The sequence below is a fragment of the Lethenteron reissneri genome, chromosome 17 (assembly GCF_015708825.2).
Source record: "Lethenteron reissneri isolate LAM-NWPU_2019-01 chromosome 17, ASM1570882v1, whole genome shotgun sequence".
In the NCBI taxonomy this organism is placed as follows: Eukaryota; Metazoa; Chordata; class Hyperoartia; order Petromyzontiformes; family Petromyzontidae; genus Lethenteron; species Lethenteron reissneri.
This window is the reverse complement of record NC_083795.1, coordinates 1,728,820-1,749,296: the sequence shown is the minus strand read 5'-3', so window position 1 is coordinate 1,749,296 and position 20,477 is coordinate 1,728,820. Positions and strand designations below refer to the sequence as shown.

The following is a 20,477-nucleotide window of genomic DNA, read 5'->3' as shown; positions in this document are numbered from 1 at the left end:
ATGCCCCTCACCCTAATTGATTTGCGCACCAAAACAACATTGCGGGATGGAGGGGTGGTGGGGAAGGTCTCCGACTAAATGCCATGTCTCCTTCCGCCACCACCGCCATTCAGGTTGACCGCCCGCCGCAGACAAACGATGGATGTGTCACTGCTGCCATTCCATCTCCCCGCCGTAGGCGATCAATCCACATTAAAGCAGCGGCCGGTGGCTGGCAGCCTCTGGCCATCAATCCTGAAGCAAGCCTCGTGGCTGGGTGTGCTCGCGTGGAATTGACGCCTCTAATTTCCACCCCTTTCCCCGCGTCGTGGAGTAAACGCGAAATTGGCAGCAGGTGCTGCGTCACGACAGATTTGGCCATGGATATCGACGCTGGAACTTACTGGCCCTCGACTAGAGCCGCCTTTGAGTAGGGCAGGTTTCTTGAGCAACCATTGGGAGTGGCACCCTGGGGGCGACGACCAATGGGAAGACAAAACGCCAAGACGGTGGGCAGTGATGACCTTGTAAGAGAGCAGACCTCGAAGGGCAAGTGAGGACTGTGCTCGGGTGTTTGGGATCTTGCACGAAGAAAGAGACGACGGTGCGGTGGCGTTCACTATCAAGCGGTTGGAACGCACGGCTCGCAATCGCAAGGGTGCAGCTTGACAACCGAGCCACGAATTGATACTGTGACGGTCGCGTCGTGGAGTCGGCAAGTGGTCGTCCTTTGGAGTGGTCTATTTGATCAAGTCGCTTCCTTTTCGGCGGACGCACCCCGGGCGAGTTTGCAGGACTGTTGGGTGCAGAGGCACGTGGTGGTGACCTCCGTGCAAGGAGGGGGCTGGGGGCGAGTGAGCGGTTGCGTAATGAGGGGCTCGCAGATGAGATGTGCAACACAAGGAGATTGTTGTGATTCATATTCGGCTTCGGAGAACCACAGAAGCAAAGTTGTGTGTACACACTTTATTACGGTGATACGTTCCCATTGCCCTCCACAAGGCATATCAGCCTTTAACAACTAGCAATAAAATTCTCTTCGGAGCATATGTGGTCATTAGACTTTAATATTTATTGGTTCAGACAACAGTTTCATTGCTTGCCAACAAATGCTAATCATATGCTTTGTGTCAGGTTGTCCTGCCTCGCAATTGTTCTTTCCTGTTCATTTGTTTTAAGAGATGACAGCCACCGGATGGTATTCATTTGTTGTTGCCCATTACTCAGAGTCAAATTAGAATCGTCTCCCTGGCCACACGAGCTGTGCATCGACTCTCCTCGTATCTCACTGGTGGCTCTGAACCAGCAGGGGAAGGGTCCTCGGTCATGTGGCAGGAACTAGTCATTCATGGAGCCAAGCACTGCTGATTTCCAGATGTGGCACTTCAATTTTTTTGTATCTCCCAAAGTTTATGGGCTCGGTATACCCCCCCCCCCCCCCCCCCCGTTTCCCATCAGGATTTGAACTGAACCTTCCAGATGTGAGCTAGGCACTCTGACCACAGCCAATATCGTGCCAGCACACTGAAAGGATTCACGTGCATACAAGGGTACGTGTTTAACACTGTCACGTAATGGTGGGAAATTGCCACCGACAAATCGGCACGCACTGAAGGGTTTTTAGCTGAGTGGAGCTGCCCATGTTTGTTTTTGTTTGCCTGCCCACCCGTCCCTTCGCCTTCATCGCCTTGCCGCCCGTCAGCTTGTCTACGGCCATCAGTCATCCCCCCGCCTATCCTCTCATTCATAATTCAGTTCTGTTGTTCGCAAGAGGCAGTGGCCAACCTGGCCAATCCGGCCAGAGCAGTGGTCCTGGTGGAGACAGCCGTGAACAAAGTAGAGGAAAGCTCTCTTAAGCCGTGGTTCGGATTGGGATCCGATGAGTCAAGTCCCAAGTTTATGCACGCTTCCGAATAGCACGGTTGGCGACGTATGGTGCGGAATAGGTTCAGCAAACGCACATGCTCACATGGGAAATGGGGCGCGCAGCGCTGCTCGCCACTGGTGAACCAGTGGGAGAAATTTCACATTGCTATGGTAGGGGTTTGAATGGCCTTAGGTGACCAACCAGGATTTTAACTTGCCACCTTTCCAGTCATGAGTCAAGCACCGCAATCAGCACGGTTGGCTATGCAGTGTGCAGAAGAAGTTCAACATGATCTCGCACAATGGCAGGCAGCCGCATGCAGTCCATAACCACAGATCGCCGTTCATCTCAGTTTTCGGCCAGCATCCGATTGCGCGCTTTTTTTTATAATAAAAGGCGAGCGCTGATTTAAAACATAAAAAAAAAAGGAGGCGGCGAGCGTAGAGAGTTTGACATTTTATAACGAGAAAATTCACGGCTCTTGAAAGGGAAAAATCATTGGATCCGCATTAACTTTCCATTAACCTTCACTCGGCGAAAACGTATTAATGCATCTGTGCTCGTGCCTTCATTTCATTGCCTCTACGAGATCCCGTGGCGATTTAAAGTTTTTTTTTTCCCCTTTTCCTTTCTCCTGCCAATTTGCCATTACAGGCATTTCAATGCACTTCAAGGTGCAATCTTTGGCGACTTGATGCAGACGCATGCATCACGGTGATTTTATACCCGTCCTCCCTCGCTGCGATTTGAGAGCGCCTATTTGTGCCCCTAATCCTGCCGTGGCATCGATTGTCATAGCTCGTTACGCACCGCTCCGCGGTTTGTGGGATAACGAGCCACCAACGACGACGCTGGAGGTGGGGTGGCGGGGGCTCTTTCGATGCCTGTTTGTAGTTTATCCCGTGGCGCGTTTACCAATGTCGGTGCGTTCATGTGCACGTAAATAAATACGAAGGCCTCTACAGATCTATCTTCACCACCCCTCCCAGCTCCCCCACCCAAGACTCTCCCACGATTTGATGAATCGTCCAATATTTTTTGACGATTCGGAGTCGCGATTCAGTTGAATAATTGATTATTTTTATCTCTCGTCTCATTTGATCCGTGACACTTTCGGTCCTTTTGTCTAAGTTAAAGTGTACATATTTGCATGAATCGTAAAATAATAAATTCTTGAATGTCTTGTGAGCATAGCAATCGGGTTTAATCGATGTAACTTTACGTGCCCAGTTATCCCTCCATAATATGGGACCGTCATGGATGGCCTGGCATCGATGACGGTACATATGACGTGTCTTCCCCCGTGGCCCAGACATCACGTGCAAGGGGAGGGAATCAAGTTGTGTCGTTTATTTTTATATTTAACGTTTTTATTTTCAGTGATTTGTTTTCCTTTCCTATACTTTGCACTTCAATTGTATTGTTTGTTTTTGTAATCTTCTGAACCCGTGCCCCGCACTGGACATCCGTGAAAAAGATCTCTGTAGCTCATCGGATTTCTCCAGGAATAAATACATAATTTGATTCTTATTCTGTGAAAAGGTTAGAAATTCCGGGAATTATAATTTGCTGGGGCTTGCGTTTCAGCACCCGATAATTATTGTTTATCGCTCAAAAGGCCTAGCCACAGAGGGAGTCCAGAGCAGGAAATGTCTGAATGTCTTAGAGAATGTTCTCCCAGCTTGTACGCGTAATTGGAACATGCAGCTCTTTAATGATCGTGCCCATTGTCTGGGTCACATGTTCCAGGACGGATGAAAAGTCTTAGTCTACAACTCCACAGTGAGTACGTTAACTCGTTTTCCTCCCACCGTGTTGCATTCATTCTTTGACTCATTACCCCGTGAGCCTAAAAATTGCCTCCTGGCGCGGCGGGAGGCAACGCATTATAGTTCCGGGCTCCACTGCCACCTGCCTCACTCTGATCGCAATCATCTGGTAGTTGACTGCTGGTGTGTTTAAGTATATCATTCAGAGTATCTCATTGGGTGGCCTTGAGACAGGAATGTCAAGTCTACATTCCTGTTATGGTGAGGGTGTTAAAAGTCTTAAAAACAAGCAAAGTGTATCCTGCAGAAATTAGCAATCGGCGGCACACACCTTCACAAGTGACCCCAATCCAGTGGTGCAAATTCCACATTTTCATGGCATGTAGTCAATTTATAACAAAGCGGTTACTTGTTTTATAATTTGTCACCGGGATACTTTTAGGGTTTGGTGGAAATGTGTCGTAAATCGGATGGTGTGCAATGGCACGGCCGCGTGCCCTACGAATCGCAGCCCTCGATGGGATGGACCCATGAGCTGTCGTGAGAACCGCCGGGCGTTTTCTTTAAAGCGTGACGGAGCCAGCAATCCATTTGGTGGCAGCGTCTCTCTCTCTCTCTATTTTAAGATTGCATATGACCCGATGTTACCTATCGGACAAGGCATCTGATAAGCGCAAGTGGGTGACTTAATGTACGGCCGGTCTTTGCGAGTGCAACGCTCGCATTGAAACATTGGCAATCTGCGGAGTTTAGCTCGGGTCAGAGAGGCGCGATAAATAAATAAGCGTCAAGCTGACACGCAATATTTTAGAATGGAGGCCCGCCTATTAAGGCTGAGATTTGCATCTTTGCGGTTTGCGGCTATGAATTTGCGCACGTGGTCGGATGGGATGTTATTACAAACCGCAGTGTGTCGGTGCTCTTTCTTTGACGGAATAGAGGAAACTTGCCTTTTTTATCTACTTGTGGTTTTGATCAGCACTAACGTCCGTTTTTTTGTTGCTTTTTATATTTTGCAATGCAAGTACTTGAGTGCAGTGTAGTCTGATTGGCATCATTGAAGTGGACTTTCTGCATTTTAAGGCTTTATTAAATCACCGCTTGTCAAATTAAAATGGCATGCAATTTGGAAATATTGGCACTGATTAAACCATCTAATTCGGTAATGCAGATACATTTTTTTGATGTAATTTAATTAGATTTTCGGTTTTGAAATTGCCTCAAAGCCATTAAGTAATTCTATTTACTACACTTGTTTTGTACTAATGGCAAGGCTGGTTTACATTGTGGAGAGAGACCACCTGTATATCCACCAACCCTTCTTTGCGTGTGGACATCCTTTAACAGTTGTTTTCTACGTGTGAGTATTGTTGTATATACATATATATGATGTGCCTTCACGCACGGTTAGGTTTTAGTTTGTTCTGGGAAGACACGCGGGGCACTGCCTGGATTTCCGCAACTGGTTTGGCACCACCACGGCAGATGTTGGAGCATTTAAACAGCCTGACCATGCATCCAGTAAATCCTGACTGCATCTCAAAGGCTCCATATTAGAAAGCTCCTCCACGGTATCCTTGGCCAATCCCTCGTGTATTAGGCATGCATGCTGAAGGAAGCCACAATATATACGAGTTGATACTCTCTGGTTCTTTCGGTGAAGTCACATAGAAAATAATAATAAAAGAACACGACGTTTCGGTCGCAACACAAGTGTCCGTCATCAGGTGAGAAATATTGATCTGCTGTTGTGGCTTTATAGAGGCACGGGAGGGGGGAGGTTGCAGAGTCGTGGCTGCAGGAGTTTGCGTGAACTGCAGTCACGAAAGCTTCAAATCAAGATATACGAGTTGATAATGTTCAATTAAAAACAGCCTATACATATAGGTCAACATCCTCATTGCTTCTACATACACCTCTGTGGTCATCTTTATATAATTAACAATTAAAATATACAACCACAATGGTGAATAATTTTTTTCGTGGCTGAAGAGAGCAATGAGGATGCTTTTATATCTACTTGCACACATATAGAGGGAGCAGTGGTTAGCGCACTGCGCTATGAACCCGGAGACTGGAGTTAGATTGCTGGTCATGGCTAACATTGGGGGCATGTCACGTGTGAATGTGCCCTGGGCTCTTTCCTTTCACCAGCCAGCACTGCCCAGCGCAGTGAAGCTTGGTCAAACGGTCCCCCATCACCAACACAGCGTGTGGGAGACCTTTATCAAGGAGTGGATTGAGACAAAGGCCTGTAAACGATGATAACAGTAGGTTACAACGTGTCGTAGTCGCTGGTGCTGCCCAGACAATTAGGCTCAAGTTCACATGTCCTGAGCTACCCTCGCTTTCCCAGTGTGACTGTGCCTACTGGCTTCTTGAGCACCAGTAACTTCATGGCATTAAAAAGCCTTCCACGTGCATGATTTGTCTCTGCGCAAATGCACTTCTATTTTGGAGTTAAGGATTTGACACTAAATGAGTGCCCGCGTCAGCTGTGTCCGGAGGAGATATGAAGATATTTTAATGACTGCTATTTATCCATGCAATTTGCCGTTTAATCTGCCGGGCTTACCACGATGGCAAGTGCTTCCATTTGCCCGTGCTGTGGAAGCTTCAAATGAGATCCTGCCAGTGCTGGTCCACGGACTCGCCAGGCAGCCTGGCTTCGTTTACATGCAGGGTATGCCCTCTGTAGACCTGAGCATGTCAGCCACGCTTGTCATCAGACTGCAGGGTTTAGTGAAAGAAATCAAAGATCAAATTCCCCGTGCGCTTAGCCGAGTGTGGGATGTTATGCATCTTCATCAGTGGTCCCAGTGATTCAATGACACCTTATTTGTTGAACTTTGAATGATGTTGGGCTAGTCGGCCTCCGTGAAGGATTTGAACTTACAAACTTCAAGCACTCTGACCACAGTGCCAGACATAGCTAGAAGTACATGTAACATTATTTTGCGTTCACGTCCGTGTAACCTAGCTTTTGGTCATGATTTTATTCATATTGAGGAGTGTAACAGCAGTGCAGGCCTGAAATCCACTCTCTGGCCATTGGTGATGGAGAGCATTGTGCCAGAGTACTCTACTGGGGCAGCTTATGATGAACCTCTTGGTTGTAAATCGACTCAGCCCATCATCCTTCTGAATTTGATCAATAAACTACCAGGTTCTGGGATGTCTATACTTGAATGTATATTTTAACCACCGTTTTTGAAAGGTGGTGAGCGTTGAATTTCCCGATAACAGTGTGATTGAATCATTTGACTCGGCACATGCTGCTGGCTCGTTGGTGAGCATACTGAAATCCCGGCAACTCGGCTCTCGGAAGTAATTTAGAAACTCACTGTGTTATTGGCACAGTCAGTTGACAAGACATATAGACTCAGGCGCTGCATCGTGCACTCCTATATTGGGCCTTCAAGTTGTTTGGACTGCACAGCGTGCTGCCCTCCACTGAGTCGGTTCATCCTCACAGTCCGCCGTTAATTCGACCCCAATGTCAGCACGGCATCGCAAGGCGCTCCGTCTCCACGGCGGTGCTCATCTCCCGTTCGCCTCCCAATGCCGCCACACTGTAAACGTATCTCCCTGTTCCAGGTGAAGAGGTATCCATTACCAATGTCATTCATACCACCTTTAACTCACCATTGCTAAATTGTGTTTTGCTGGATTCCAATTGACATTTGGCATCCAAGGTTTGTGCTGACAGTCTTCTACTATCGGACCTTTGGTGTTTATTTCTCTTGGCTCCCAACCTCTGGGTGCAACTCCGCTGTCCCGCTCTCTCACCTGTCCTCGGTTTCCGCCTACTCGCCTACCCCCTACCCTCTGCCTCACTATCTATACAAGTCGTTCTTCGCCTGTTCTGCTGAGAAGTTACAAGTTGTTAAAATTCCTAGCATCTTCTCCACGTGGCTTGTTCCTCCTCGTTGCTTTGTTTGAGGTCCAGCTGTCTGACCCATACAGTAACAGACATGACTCCTGCACACTAAACTTTGACACTGTCTCTTGACCCCTTACACTCCGTTCCCCACCCATGTACAGGAAGTCCTCCACTGCCTGCACATTGTCGCTTCCCATTGACTCTGAAGGGCGAAGATCCCCTCTCCATGTCGTTTCGCAGTGGATGGCGGCACTCTGTGTGCGTTGAGTGCCGGCTGGGTGGTGGCATCACGACAGCTTTATCTGAGGTGTCCCCGCTAGTGAGCGGTTTTCTCTCGGGTGCATGCAAAGAGAAACGCCCTCCCTCCCAAACTTTAATAAAAACAACTGCAAATATGTTTAATTAGAGTCCAATGACCTGACTGTTCTTTTGTTATTGTTGTTGTGTAGCGGCTGCTACGGCTTGTTTATTAAAAAAAATAATTTCCGGAATGTCTACGCGGGCTTGTCGGGCCCCGTGATTAATTGTGGCCGCCCGTGATTGATTGTCGAGTTGTGAGTGCGTGTACAAGAGGCCGCGTAATTAGCACCGGGCTCCCCCGCGGTCTGCACCGCACGCCCTTTTGCCTGGCACCGCGCATGCTGTGCTGCGTGCAATTTTTGTTTGTTTCATTCTTCGCGAGACCACGAGCCAAGAGTTTCAAGCACCGAGTGCAAGGCACCCGTTGCGCGCTGTTATTATCGCACGCTTGCTTTGCCGTACACGGGAAATTACCTTAATGCCGGTTCAGTGACGTTTATTAACTTTTTTTTTAATAACGGTAATCCGCATGCGCTAACGTACGTCTCAATTATGCAAACGTGGTGTTGGGGAAAAACAAATCCGCGTCTCTCCATGCAAGCGAACGTTATGCGGAGCTCGTCTCCACCGGTGGTGGCCCTGAGCAAGTGGTGGAAATGTCACCACCGTTCTTCTCGGTGTGCGCCGGGGGTGTACGAAGAAAGTCCGCGTCTCCCGTTTCACCGAGCGTGGTGGGGGTTGGTTGTTGATCTTTGCTGGCCGTGCTGAGAGAGCGCGAGAAATTCCACATCGGTTTTACGGGACACTCTCTGCTCGGGGCACCAAACTCTTGCTTTCTCACCTGGAACAGTGCGGTTGTTCACTTTTTCGACTCCCAGAGGGCCATGGTGGGCTAAGTAAAATTTTATCTCACAACCCTTCGATCGCGAGCTGAGCGCAATAACCACAGTGTACCACAGGGCTGGATTTAGATAGAATCCCAAGGGTTATCACTGATAATTACATCAAAGGTTATAATAAAAAATTATAGTGGCTCCCGGTTTAATTGAGCATTGGGTATTGCTCACCCCCACTGATGGTCCCGAACCAGGAGGGGGAATTTCAGATTTCTATTGCAATGTCCAATCTCTCAGATGTGTTGCTTCGTATGATGCCTTTGACATTTCGCTTTGCTTTCTCGGAGCTTATTCAGCAACCATGTAGCTTTCTGAAGAAGCTCCCAGCAGCACGTGGCACGAAACGTCGGACATCGTGCCGAGCAGCGCGTGGCACAACCTTTAAAACACGACGGGGGAGCGGTACAGCACAACCGCGAACATCTACGGCGGTAACACCCCACCCTCTTCCTAGGACAACCACTGCAGACTTCCCCGACTTGACAAACATTTCTCAAACCTGCTGACTGCGATGGGCAAGCTCCCGGCATTACACCGCTCGGTACGGACACGGGGGAACCGGAACCGTGTTTATGGGGCTGGCCAGACGGCTACAGCAGCAGCAGCACAGGCCCCCTGGGTCCACACAGCCCAGCGCGTGCGTCCCACGGAGAGTCAGCGGATAGTTACACGGCATCTGACTGCAATTAAGAGCCAGGTGTCTTCAAGGACAATGGCCAGACCCAGTGCAATAACTGGCAACGAAATAGATGTGGCGATTTTTTTATATAATTTGGTGGTAAACTCTTAGTTTATTGAGTGTTGCAGACCCCGTCACGAGCCATTAAATGCCTTGTAAAAATGGTAATGAATCTCAGTGGGGCCCACATGGTTAAATAAAGGGCGCTGAATTGACGTGCGCAAAAAAATTCTCACTGAAGGCTTACGGACGCAAAGATATTGAATGCTTAAAAACACACAGTACGTTGACCTTAGGAGTCGTAGGCTGTCTTAATTCATTGCGTGAAGTCGGTTGTCCTAGATATCCCTTGTGACCTTGGCTATGAGCAGATACCCAACCTGTCTTCGCCTGTATTTGGTTACCTAAAGCAAATATCCACGGATTGATTCTGCGCTCACGGTGTCTCGTCCCCGTGTGCCCCTGCAGATGTTTACGTTGTGGTAACGCGAACGCCGTCTGATGACGAGGCAACGCGTCCCCACGCTCGCACCGCTGCTGGGCAGTGCCCCGTCTCCGTGGGTAGCCCCGAGACAGCGAGCGGTGACAGTGCCACAGTTCGGTTCTTGCTTAATTTTTCGACACCGCGCAACCGTGTAAAAGTAAATTGAGTGTAATATGCCTTCAACAAACTTTGAATAAATGTCAGCTCTGGATGACACACGGAAGTGAGTTCCTAATCATGCCATGAATTATTTAAAAAAGCAAAGTACCAGGTCCCTAAATGAATCGCATTAAAACCCAGCATATTTTATTTTAACCGTAAGGCAGCAATAATTTACCATGGAGTGACGCGTGGACGTCAAGGCCTAATTAGCGGGCGCTGGCCCGAATACGGAGCCTAAATTGCCAGGTGGTAGATTAATTTGAAAAAATTATCGATGCACATTCGTTAATGGGCATAATGGAGCGTTTTGTGCAAAGCTACACATTGCACAGTGCCATGAGCTGGCAGTTCCGGCTGCAAGAGGGTTCACTTAGCAAGGCATATTGGGCAGAGATAATAAATCGTGGGGGTTTTGCTGTCGCACAGCCGATAGATAACCTGACGGGTTGGCGTTCGGTCTGCCCCAGCGCTCTGCGCCTGGCCCCCGGGTGCATCGCATCGCAGTCCCCTTACGAACGGATCGATCGGAGCACGCATTTTATCTCACTGTAGTTCATACGATGACATTTCTTGTCATTAAGGATCTTCAAGCCTTTTGTGGGTAACGATATAGGCAAAATGCAGTCGTGTGCGGGGCATTAATTCATGGAGCAATTTTTAGTTCCAGGCAGTTGTGGCTTGTGCGTTGCGCTGCCAGTATATGATGGTTCACTTAAAAGAATAAGCACACGCAGTACAAATCATGTTTCAATCGTGCAATCAGCATCATGCCACGAGATGAAGAGACTCATACTTTTACATTCCTCACTCTCAGTGTCACAAGTGACGTTACGGAATTACTCACGGAGTTAATTCAATTGGCCTCTTATTCACGCTGGGTGTTGGAGCCCCACGTGACTTTTAAAATATCTATCTCGTGAACACATTTCCCCCGCCCTCCCCCCTCATATGAGTGCATTAAAGAACAATTCTTCATTTCAGAGGTTACTTTTTGTGTGCATTTGGCAGTGACCGGTGCCGAGACCATCCATAGTGTTCTTGAGAACCCGGTTTCAACACAGGGTGGCTGAAACCCAGATTAAAACCCAGGATCTCTCAGTGTGGCTGGCTCCGTGGGCCGTACATGCGCATTATAAAACCATGGGTCACCCGCCCGCTCTCGTAATTGAGACGTCACTACCTCTTTGCTATCCTCATTGTCGTGGGCATGTTGACAGAACTCAACACTCTCCTCAAAACTTCACTGGCGTAAAAGGAAAAAAAATATAATCAAAATTGGTGGCGTTTCGGGCAATGGACCTTATTTGTAGTCCATAAACAGAGGCGAAAGCCACACATTATTACATAGCGCCGTGAGCTGGCAGACGTAACTACACGAGGGTCGCCCAACATCTCTGTGTACGTGCTATGAAAGAAGGACCATTGCCCGATGTCGCCGATTTTATTTTTTGTTTTCTTTTAAGGCACGCAGTGCTGTTGCCGAGTGTGTTGCGTTTCTTGTTTAAGAGTGCTTGTGCACCACTGCCAGTGTAGCGTCGCCAAATGGACATATGCAGCGTGCAGAATGCGTCCTTGGTTCACCGTCGCCTTGAGTCGAATCATCGGCGCCATGCAGACCCAGCTTAGGAGCAGGCTCGCCGAATGTCTGCCACGACTCCAATTTCCGCTCAGCGATCTCGGCTCCGTGCAGGTCGCGTTGATCCGTTCGCACCCTCATGGTGTCCCGTCACTGCACCCTGAGGTGTTTTTTCGAGACCAAGGTCAATGAGAACCCGAGGAAGCAATAAGCAACTTTTAAAAAAAAAAAATGTTGAAATGAATTTTGTAGTAGCCCCTTGGTAATCCAGCTGTGTCAGTCTTAGCAGTGCAGGGCCACTGAGCGCTTGTGACTGTGACTGCCGTGATTTACAACAGCTGCTTCCCGCAGGCCTGAAAAGTCTCGGCACGCATCAGATTGCTCTTATATATATTTTTCTGCTGCGGTTGCTGCTGCTGCTTGACGGTAGCTGAAGTCCCTCGCTTGATTTCTTTTCCCGCCCACGAATAGTGACGACGGTAAAAGAAGAAAAGGTCTTCGAGTTCGCAAAATGCTGGGACGTTGCTTGTCTCCATCGCTTTGGTTGACACGGTGCACGTCCCTGTACGGTGAGGAGCCGTCTTGTCGCGGTGCTCCGGACACCAAAGGGATGCTCGTCTTCCTCGACGGCAGCGGAACAATGTGACCGCCCGACCCCCCCTACGATGCCCCTTGTGGTGGCACCCGTTCAGCCGCGCATGCTTCTATAGCGGCCTTTTGCATGGTTCATGACGCTTTCGATTCCGGCAATGGTGAATCGGGGACGAATACTCTATTCGAGCGGCTATTTGTATCCGAACCTCGCACGGGGAACTCCCCTAGGTGGACTCGGCCTGCAGAGAGCATGACCGACGTCCGCAAAGGGGAGAAAAATGCGGCGGAGCATGGCGTTGACCGCACGGCCCCATCCCATGTGACGTACCACACCTAGCAATGGTCTGCGCGGTTTAAACAGTTTGGTCGATGGCATTTATGGGTGTCTTTATTATTCTGGGTTGTCATGCGCATGTGAGTGTGCTTCAATCCGCTTCTTTAAAGGTCTGAAAGCTTATTAGGAGTGGGGAGCTTTTTTCAGAAATGCAGAGCCACGGGTTGCTTGGATTCTATCACGAATGCACCGAGAGATCAATACGATCAAATAACATCAGCACCGCCGCAGCCAGCGTCGCGTCGCGTTTTCGGAACCCTAATCGATGGAGCTGGCAGTTGTCAGCGGAGGCACGGAGAGAGAGCAAGCCGCTTTATTGGCATTAAATGAGAAAAGTTCAGCCACCGTGTTTGTTACACAAGGAAAAGTTTCCTTTGCGGAAAGAACAATGCATTAACATAAAACTTTTTTTTGAATACACAGTTGTAATTAAGTATTTGAAGTTTTACTTGTTTGCAAGGTCATATATATATATGTGTGTGTGTGTGTAGATGAATGGAAGTTAGTCTTAAGTTTGTTAGTTGGAAGCAAACTCCCTGCCCCCTCTTTCTCTTCTGTCTCCCTCGATTTGACTTTGAGTTACACACTTTTTCGCCTTCAATCAGAGGTAACCACGTTGTGTAAACGGGTAAGACACCCTTGACGTCGTTGCCGCCGCGCGAACAGCAGTGTATTGGAATGAACGACCGTGGCTGTCGTCTTATGTTGTGGCGTCACGGTTCGCACGCTCCACGCGGTTTCTCGACTGGCGCGCATCTGGCACGGATGCAGTCCATGGCCACGCCCCGTTGTGGCAGAGCCCCGCCCCCTTTGCTGGTTAGCTCCACCCACGTCTCTAACAACCAATCGTAAGTTTTAATTCTGGATTTGAAGCTTTCGTGACTGCAAGGATTCATGCTCTTAGGTTTTTTCGGTAAAGTCACGTAGGTAAAAAAGTCCACGAACGTGCATGTGATTAAACGAGTCGCAGCAGATTGCAGAGCGCCTCGCGGTTCCGGTGGCGATTGTCTCTTCTGTAAGCCACCGCGTAGCGCAACTGCTCACAACCGGTTATATACAAGCGTGCGAGTATAAAAATTTTTCTTGCCAAAGGCAAACGAGATCTCAACAAAATCGACCTCACCGCCAAATCAAGTCCCGATGCCCCCTTCTGGAATCGCGCTGCCACCATCCTAGAGTCTGACCCAGGTCCAGAAGGACACTGGCGAACAGAGTGGAACGTTGGGGATGTCCAAAACAAACACTTCGTTTGACAAAAGTCGCACCTTCTGGCATTGACATTGATTGCTCGAAGACACCGGCGTAACGATCAACCGGATCGAAACATCAACACGCTGCCGTGTGCACACCTTCATAAATGGAAAATTAAAGATATAATCCACTGTGGCCATACACCCCAAACAATGGACCATATAATATAGTAAACTACTGTAGCCTGCGCTCCTTGTGCAGGAGGAATAGCAACACTACACCAACTATCTCATCAAGCCCACTCTGGGCTAATAGCAACATTACACAAACTACACAAACTATCTCCTCAAGCCCACTCTGGGCTAGCAGACCACGACGTTGGCATTTAGCTCCTGAACATTTTGCCACGCGCAAGAACAAAAAAGCACAAATCCCTCATCATAACAGTACAATTAAAACAGTGGCACACTTGGCCACCTAAAGGCACGGTGCGAGAAATCATCAAATAAATGCATCGAGGATCTGGCTGCTGGAAGCCCCCCCCCCCCCCCCCCCCTTGTGTACGCAGTTGTCGCGCTACGCTGCAGCGGTTGAGTGCGTGTCCCTGTTGAGATATTTTCTCTGGCTGACCCACCGCAAAACCGCTCTCCGTCTGTTTGATGGCCGATGCAGCATTTATTCTGACACGTAATCCAAAACACTCGCTTCTCCATCTCCCTGACAGCTGCCGTACAGGAGAGTAATGCCGTTTGTTTTTATTGCCCGTTTTTGTTTTTATTGTACAAGGTTTGTACGTTTCTCCCACCCGGCCCTAAACAGTGAACGATCTACATCGAGCCCAGTTCTTTCCAAAATAACATATTCCGCACTGCGTGTTCTCGCGTGTCTGAGGGGCTGCTGATGGTTCTGATTGAATCAGCTCTTGCTGAACCAACCCATTTTGTTCCGATGCCGTCGGTTAAATGACAACCAAATGGACGGATGTTGTTTTTTACAATTTTCTAGGCTTTTATTTATGCAGGAAAGATTCAATTGAGTCTTGGGACTTCTTGGTTCTTTGTTTCCAAGGAGAGGGTCCCGCTGTGGATGTCTCAACAATTTCTCATGAATAATTTTGTCATGGAGGAAGAAAGGAGAGTTGTCTGGAAATGGATACCACCCAATTTAGTTTTCTCAACGGTGGTCAACTTATCGAGAGACTGGCACGTGCGATGAAAATGTGGAATTTCTACCACATTTTCAGGTCCGCTGAATGGACTTTACAATCGAGGCATCGTCCGGCGTGCCACAGCACACATTGTCACGTGTTAGTGAGCGACACCACGGGGTCTTTAATAACACACCTTGCAAACTGTCCTTCAGTGTCAGGTGTGCTCACCAAAAGGCAGTGTCTTCTTCACTTGTGCGATTCTCAATCGCACATTTCCATCTTCCCTGCCTCTATTGCTGTGAACTGGGACCCCCTCATCCTGAGAAAACTCAAAGCAAGTAGTCATCATCGTGTGAAGGCGGTTATAATACAGACAAATATCCAGCTGTTGGCCAACGCGATTTCGTTAACAGCAACGCCATGAAAGGTCGTGTGTAATAATGGGCTTATTTCTTGGTCATCCAATCTAAGATTATAATTTCAACGAGTCATCTGTAGTTATTACAGAATTCACATTGGGGTAATTTGATTCTGTCTACCGGTGCTATTCAGAGTGGGGTTGATTGCCTTCTGCGTAGTGGCGTTGTGAATGGGGAGTGGTAATTGGAGTGATGGCAGTTGGTCCGTTTCAAAACTTATTTATCCTTTTGTAAACTGAAAGTGTAGCTTTATGCACATTGAACATGCTGAATTTGCATAGATTTAAGGTAAGTAAGCACAAGTCATCACTTAATTCTGAACGTGACCTGCACCTCACCTTGGTCAGCTCAGCCTTTCAAAGGGTGGATGGATAATTTGAAGATGGCCAATACTAAATTTGAATTCCACTTAATTTAGCAGAGACTTTCTCCCCCACACGAAGGCCAATAGGTCATCATTGCCAGTGCCATTGATGTGACCACATCTTGCGATTACTTCTTCCTTCCTTCCAGGGCCAACAACTGCCGCACAGTTGACACCTCACCACGAAGGTTGCCTCTTAGTTTTCTCGCCCGAGGTGTCCCCCCTCGATATCTGGCTTTTGAATGTGCATTTCACGAACTCGATCTGACCTGTACCCCTCCATTATCCCATTCGGACGTTGGCTATCTTTTCTCAAGTGATACAGGCATTTCCAGCTCGCATAGCAACTATATTTCACTCAATAAGTCTTTGCTCTTCCAGATGAGATGAGACACCCGGCAGACATCGAGTGCCTTCTTCAAGATGCGAGGACAAGGAGATGAGCCGCATAACAAAGCAACAAAGAGTTTAATGCGACACAAAACGCTTGAAGATATATCCAAAATTACATCCTGTGCAAAGTAGCTTGGTAACCGCACAAAAACTAAGCAAGGGCCTGGAACAGCAACACAATTAAAATAGAAGCTAAAGTCCCTTGGACCAAGAAAGTTTATTAGTGTCTGTTTTCCAACACAGTGTTTCCAAGCAGGTGCACTTTGACCTTGCAACTTTTCTGAATGAGTGTTGTAGCCTGTGAAGAAATCACACCTGGTATGTCCATTATTATAAGAGCCAAACATAACAGGTCTTGCATGCTTCTATTTACACGTAATTTAATAGGTAATAAACTGTAAAATCTGTGAGCTGTGGCAATTCGTAATTGATGAAAATATATTCATAGTAGCTGCTGTCAATTTCTATAGCGCTCGCATTCAATGGCATCAGTGAGCGGCGTCTTATTTCATGACTTAATAAACCAAGCCGAGGCCAAAAATGTGTTTTAATGAAAAACTCACCATCGTCGTACGCTGCCTTCAAACGCTCGGTGAAACGTTCATTGAATAATGCGTCTAGGCTGAGTTTACGGTGCTTCTGGGGGCATCGTACGGTGTCGATACAGATGTTGACATCAAAATTGTGTTTCTGAGATATTTGCAATCGGCCTCTGCCACTTACCAGTCCTTGGACTGGTATCATCCGTCATTGCCAGAAGTAACACTTGTCAAAGACATCGTTCTGTATACTGTATATGTGTGTGTGTGTGGAGCTGTGGCGTAGTGGTCAGCCTGCGGCGCTACGTACCCGGCGATCCGAGTTCGATTCCCTTTCATGGCCATACACCAGTGATGATTATTTAAAACGGGTGTGGCCCTGCCCTAGGTCGACTCGGCCTCAAATGAGTACCTGGTGCGGTGTGTAAACATTGCTACAAGGACAGACAAAAGTGGCCGGGCATGGTGCTCGCCACTCACTACCTCGTGTGCTGTGTCGGCCTTTATAGATGCTGCTCGCTAACAGAACTTGCCACAACAAGTCTGTTAATGCTATGCGGAGAATCTTTGTCTTTACGGAGGAGTCATATTGGTTTGATTCCTTGCCATGTCCATCAGTGGCACATGGTGTTAAATACTAGTCGTGGTGTATCCGCTACTTTCGCTCAGCCTTAAATTGAGCCAAAGGTGTCTCGGAGTGTTGTCAACTCATGTTTCAGATGGCGTTTGAACTAAGCAACAGGTTACGATTGTATTGTTAATGTAAGCCATTCCATGGCATCTGGGGTGGGAGCTGAGTGGAGTCCACCTATTCCATCAGAAGACTCGAGTCACCAGCGATACGCCTCATGGTTGGCACCTCACCACATTCTCACTTTGACGAGTCATTGATCTTCCATTCCTGGAAGAGTTGTTTGCAGCACAAGCTCCCCACGTGTGCCGCGTTGTCACGAAGAGGCGCTCGTGAAATGTCCGCAAGCCCCCGCGGTCTACGAGGCTGAGTGTGTCGTCTCTGTCTCCGTACGTTGGTGCGTGCGTGCGTGCGTGCGCAGGGCCCTACAGAGATGCACATCCAGCTCATCATGGAGTCGCTGCTGAGGACCGTCAATAGAACCGTCATCGCCATGGACCACAACTCCCTTCTCATGGTGAGTTCCGGGCGCCTCCTCCTCCTCTTCCCTGTGGCTATCAACTTATTTTAATCTCTGCTAAGTGAATCCGCGTTCAGTGGTAACATCTCGCGTGCTCGTACCTTGCGGTTGCTTGTTCGGCGAGAGCACAAGCAGCAGAATGCTCACGGCGCTGGAAACACATTTGTTCCTGTGAGATGAATGTACGTAGCACGTATGTGTATGCGTGTGTGCCGATCACCATGGTTCGTAAATCCATATCGTCTTGGTCTATCATGTGACCACCTGCCAGCGAGTCTGCGCCACACTCCCATGTGGCCTCAAAGTGCACATAGCCAGAAGCAAGCACTGTGGTGACGTAGCCACCACTTAGTGGCACATGCAGGCTGCCGTTGTTGTTGTGTCTTTATGCATGCGGGGCATTGGACATTAACATTGCACATCATTCAGTTAAATATTGAGGTTCATTGAATTTGGTCAGCCTTAAACTAATTTGACGTCTTGGACGTATTGTACACAGTATAATGGGAATATGTAGTGAGTTTTTTCATCAACAGATTTCAATAATGTACGTTTGAACTTACATGACTGTGTTTGTATGCATACTTGCATATGTAAAATAACTGTGTATAGTGCACGCGTGTACTTTTAAAGGTGCTGCATGTATGGTGATTTACACCAAACAAAGGCCCTGTAGAACCTTGACAGGCTTTTGGGGCATAACCTTATTTTATTTCTGTTTTGCAATTAATTATAAAAAAAAATCCACAACTCTTCGATTTTAAAAAGACGCGTTGGCAGAGGTAAAGCTGCCGTAGAGAGTTTCCTTCCAGACAGAGTTTATAAAAGTACGGTACATTAAAAAATATATATTAACACCGGCGGTAAAATATTGAAACGAGCATATGCGGTAAGCACGGTCGCTCGGGGTGCACCGGTCCAGGTGCACGCCTACCCAGGCTTCCAGGCGGGGCACCAAGACAGCTTTGACAGCAGCTTGTATCCCCTTCGTTGAGCAGCTGACGGAGGGCGCTCATTATGAATGCCCCCCTGCCAACCCCCCCCTCCCTCCCCCGTGTACGTGCATGCGTACGTGTGCGCGTGTGTGTTTGTGTCTGCTCGCTGGTGGGCGGGAGGCAGACACGTGCCAGGTTTTCCCTGGCGTGATAACAGACAAATTATTTCAGCTGATGCAGCAAAGCCCGTCAGCTGAGGCGATATTGAAACATAAGTGACCTTGTCTTTCTGCGGCACCCATTCATTTCCGTTTTGTGACACCGCAGGAGGTTTTCTTTGCGCTCATTGCTCACGAACAAACGCCGGCAAATGTCTGCCTTGCACAGAAGTTGGCTCACATTATTGCTTTGCTTGGCCCAAATATTTAAAGTGACCACCCAGCTATGAACAGCTTTTAGCGATTCATGTTCATGGTATTTCTAATCGTATTTTACACTTCCACCTCTAAGTGGAATTCCCGTCACTTGTTCTTGTCCTACCAGTGGCTCTTGTTTGAGGGGTGGAGGGTGTACTCTGTGATCAACCCACGCTCCTCACAATTGTTCAGTGACAGAATTCATTGAAGAGGAAGCACTTGGACACTGGTTGCCCTATTCAGAGACTGATCCCCCCACTAAAAGGACGTGGACTTTCAACAACCGTCTCCAGGCAACGGATGGACATGAGCGTCGCCTCGTGCTCACTTGAGAAGGAGGGAGATACTCTTAGATTGTATGTTCCTTAGCAATGCGTAAATGGTAGGTGCTGCAGTGTGCGTGCTCTGCACTTTGGTCACGTCGCGGCGTTGAATCATAATGATCGTGGGGACATGAGCCCAAATCCTCGCCGACTAAATACCATCATCTCAAATTCCTCCTGGGTAATTGCAATGAGCACCACGATGTGGCGAGTCAGCAGTGGTTTGGTTATATAGGAACAAACTGGTCCCTGCCGAAGAAATTTGGCATTTCTACCACCAGCTCTCAACCGCTGACCTAATACTCATATAATCTGTACCTTTTAAAAATTTGTCATAGCCGACGTGTGTGTGATTTAATCTCTTGTGTGTATTCTTGATAGGTCTTCATTGTGATAATGTACAACTTCCTCCACTAGCTCAATACCAATGGAAATAATCACTGCCCAATAATGTGCCTTGTGTTTGACTTCATGGCGTTCAGCCGGGTTCTGTGTTTCCAAAACATTTTGTTAAACTCAATACGTGTAATCACTCCCCTGATCTGCAACTTTAGTTTTATCGGCAATCCCTTATTATTTGCGGTTGTCATGTGAACCGCGATCCTCTCCACTGCTCAGGAAACCGCGAGGGTTCGCAGGTGAAAGAAAGCAGCTTGGAAAGGTCACAAATTTCATCTCGGTTACCGTCGCGGAGACCAGTCCCTGCCATACAAATCTAGAATTGTCACTCCCTGGCAAAGCCTGCCTTTGGAGGCCTGTGCCTCCCAATGCACCCGTATTGGGTGGAAAATATCCATAGTGTCGCTTGTGGAACCGGCAAACGGCTGCAAATATCTCACAGCACCCCGCTGCACAGCGTTAATTTTCTGGCGGCATCTTTATCTCATCCTGTGCGGGTCTGCGAGGGGAAACGAGATTGAGAATCAGAGACCGCCTTAGATTCTACCGCCAAGGCTTAATCTGTTTTATCTTTCCCTTTTCTTAGTTGTGTTTTTTTTCCTTTTCTCATCAGTAACCAAAGGTAATCAGGGTCCCTCGGCTAATTTGCACATTAATAAATGGCTCATTTGCAC

General features: G+C 48.0%; 1 protein-coding gene across 1 annotated transcript in view; it reads left to right on the top strand.

Annotated features, from left to right (window-relative positions):
* The window catches only part of LOC133343304 (dedicator of cytokinesis protein 1-like), a 316,745-nt gene that overhangs the window by 112,895 nt on the left and 183,373 nt on the right, over positions 1-20,477 (top strand). Inside the window, 1 exon segment of the mRNA XM_061552782.1 lies at positions 17,632-17,727. Within this exon segment, the coding sequence (XP_061408766.1) occupies positions 17,632-17,727 (96 nt within the window).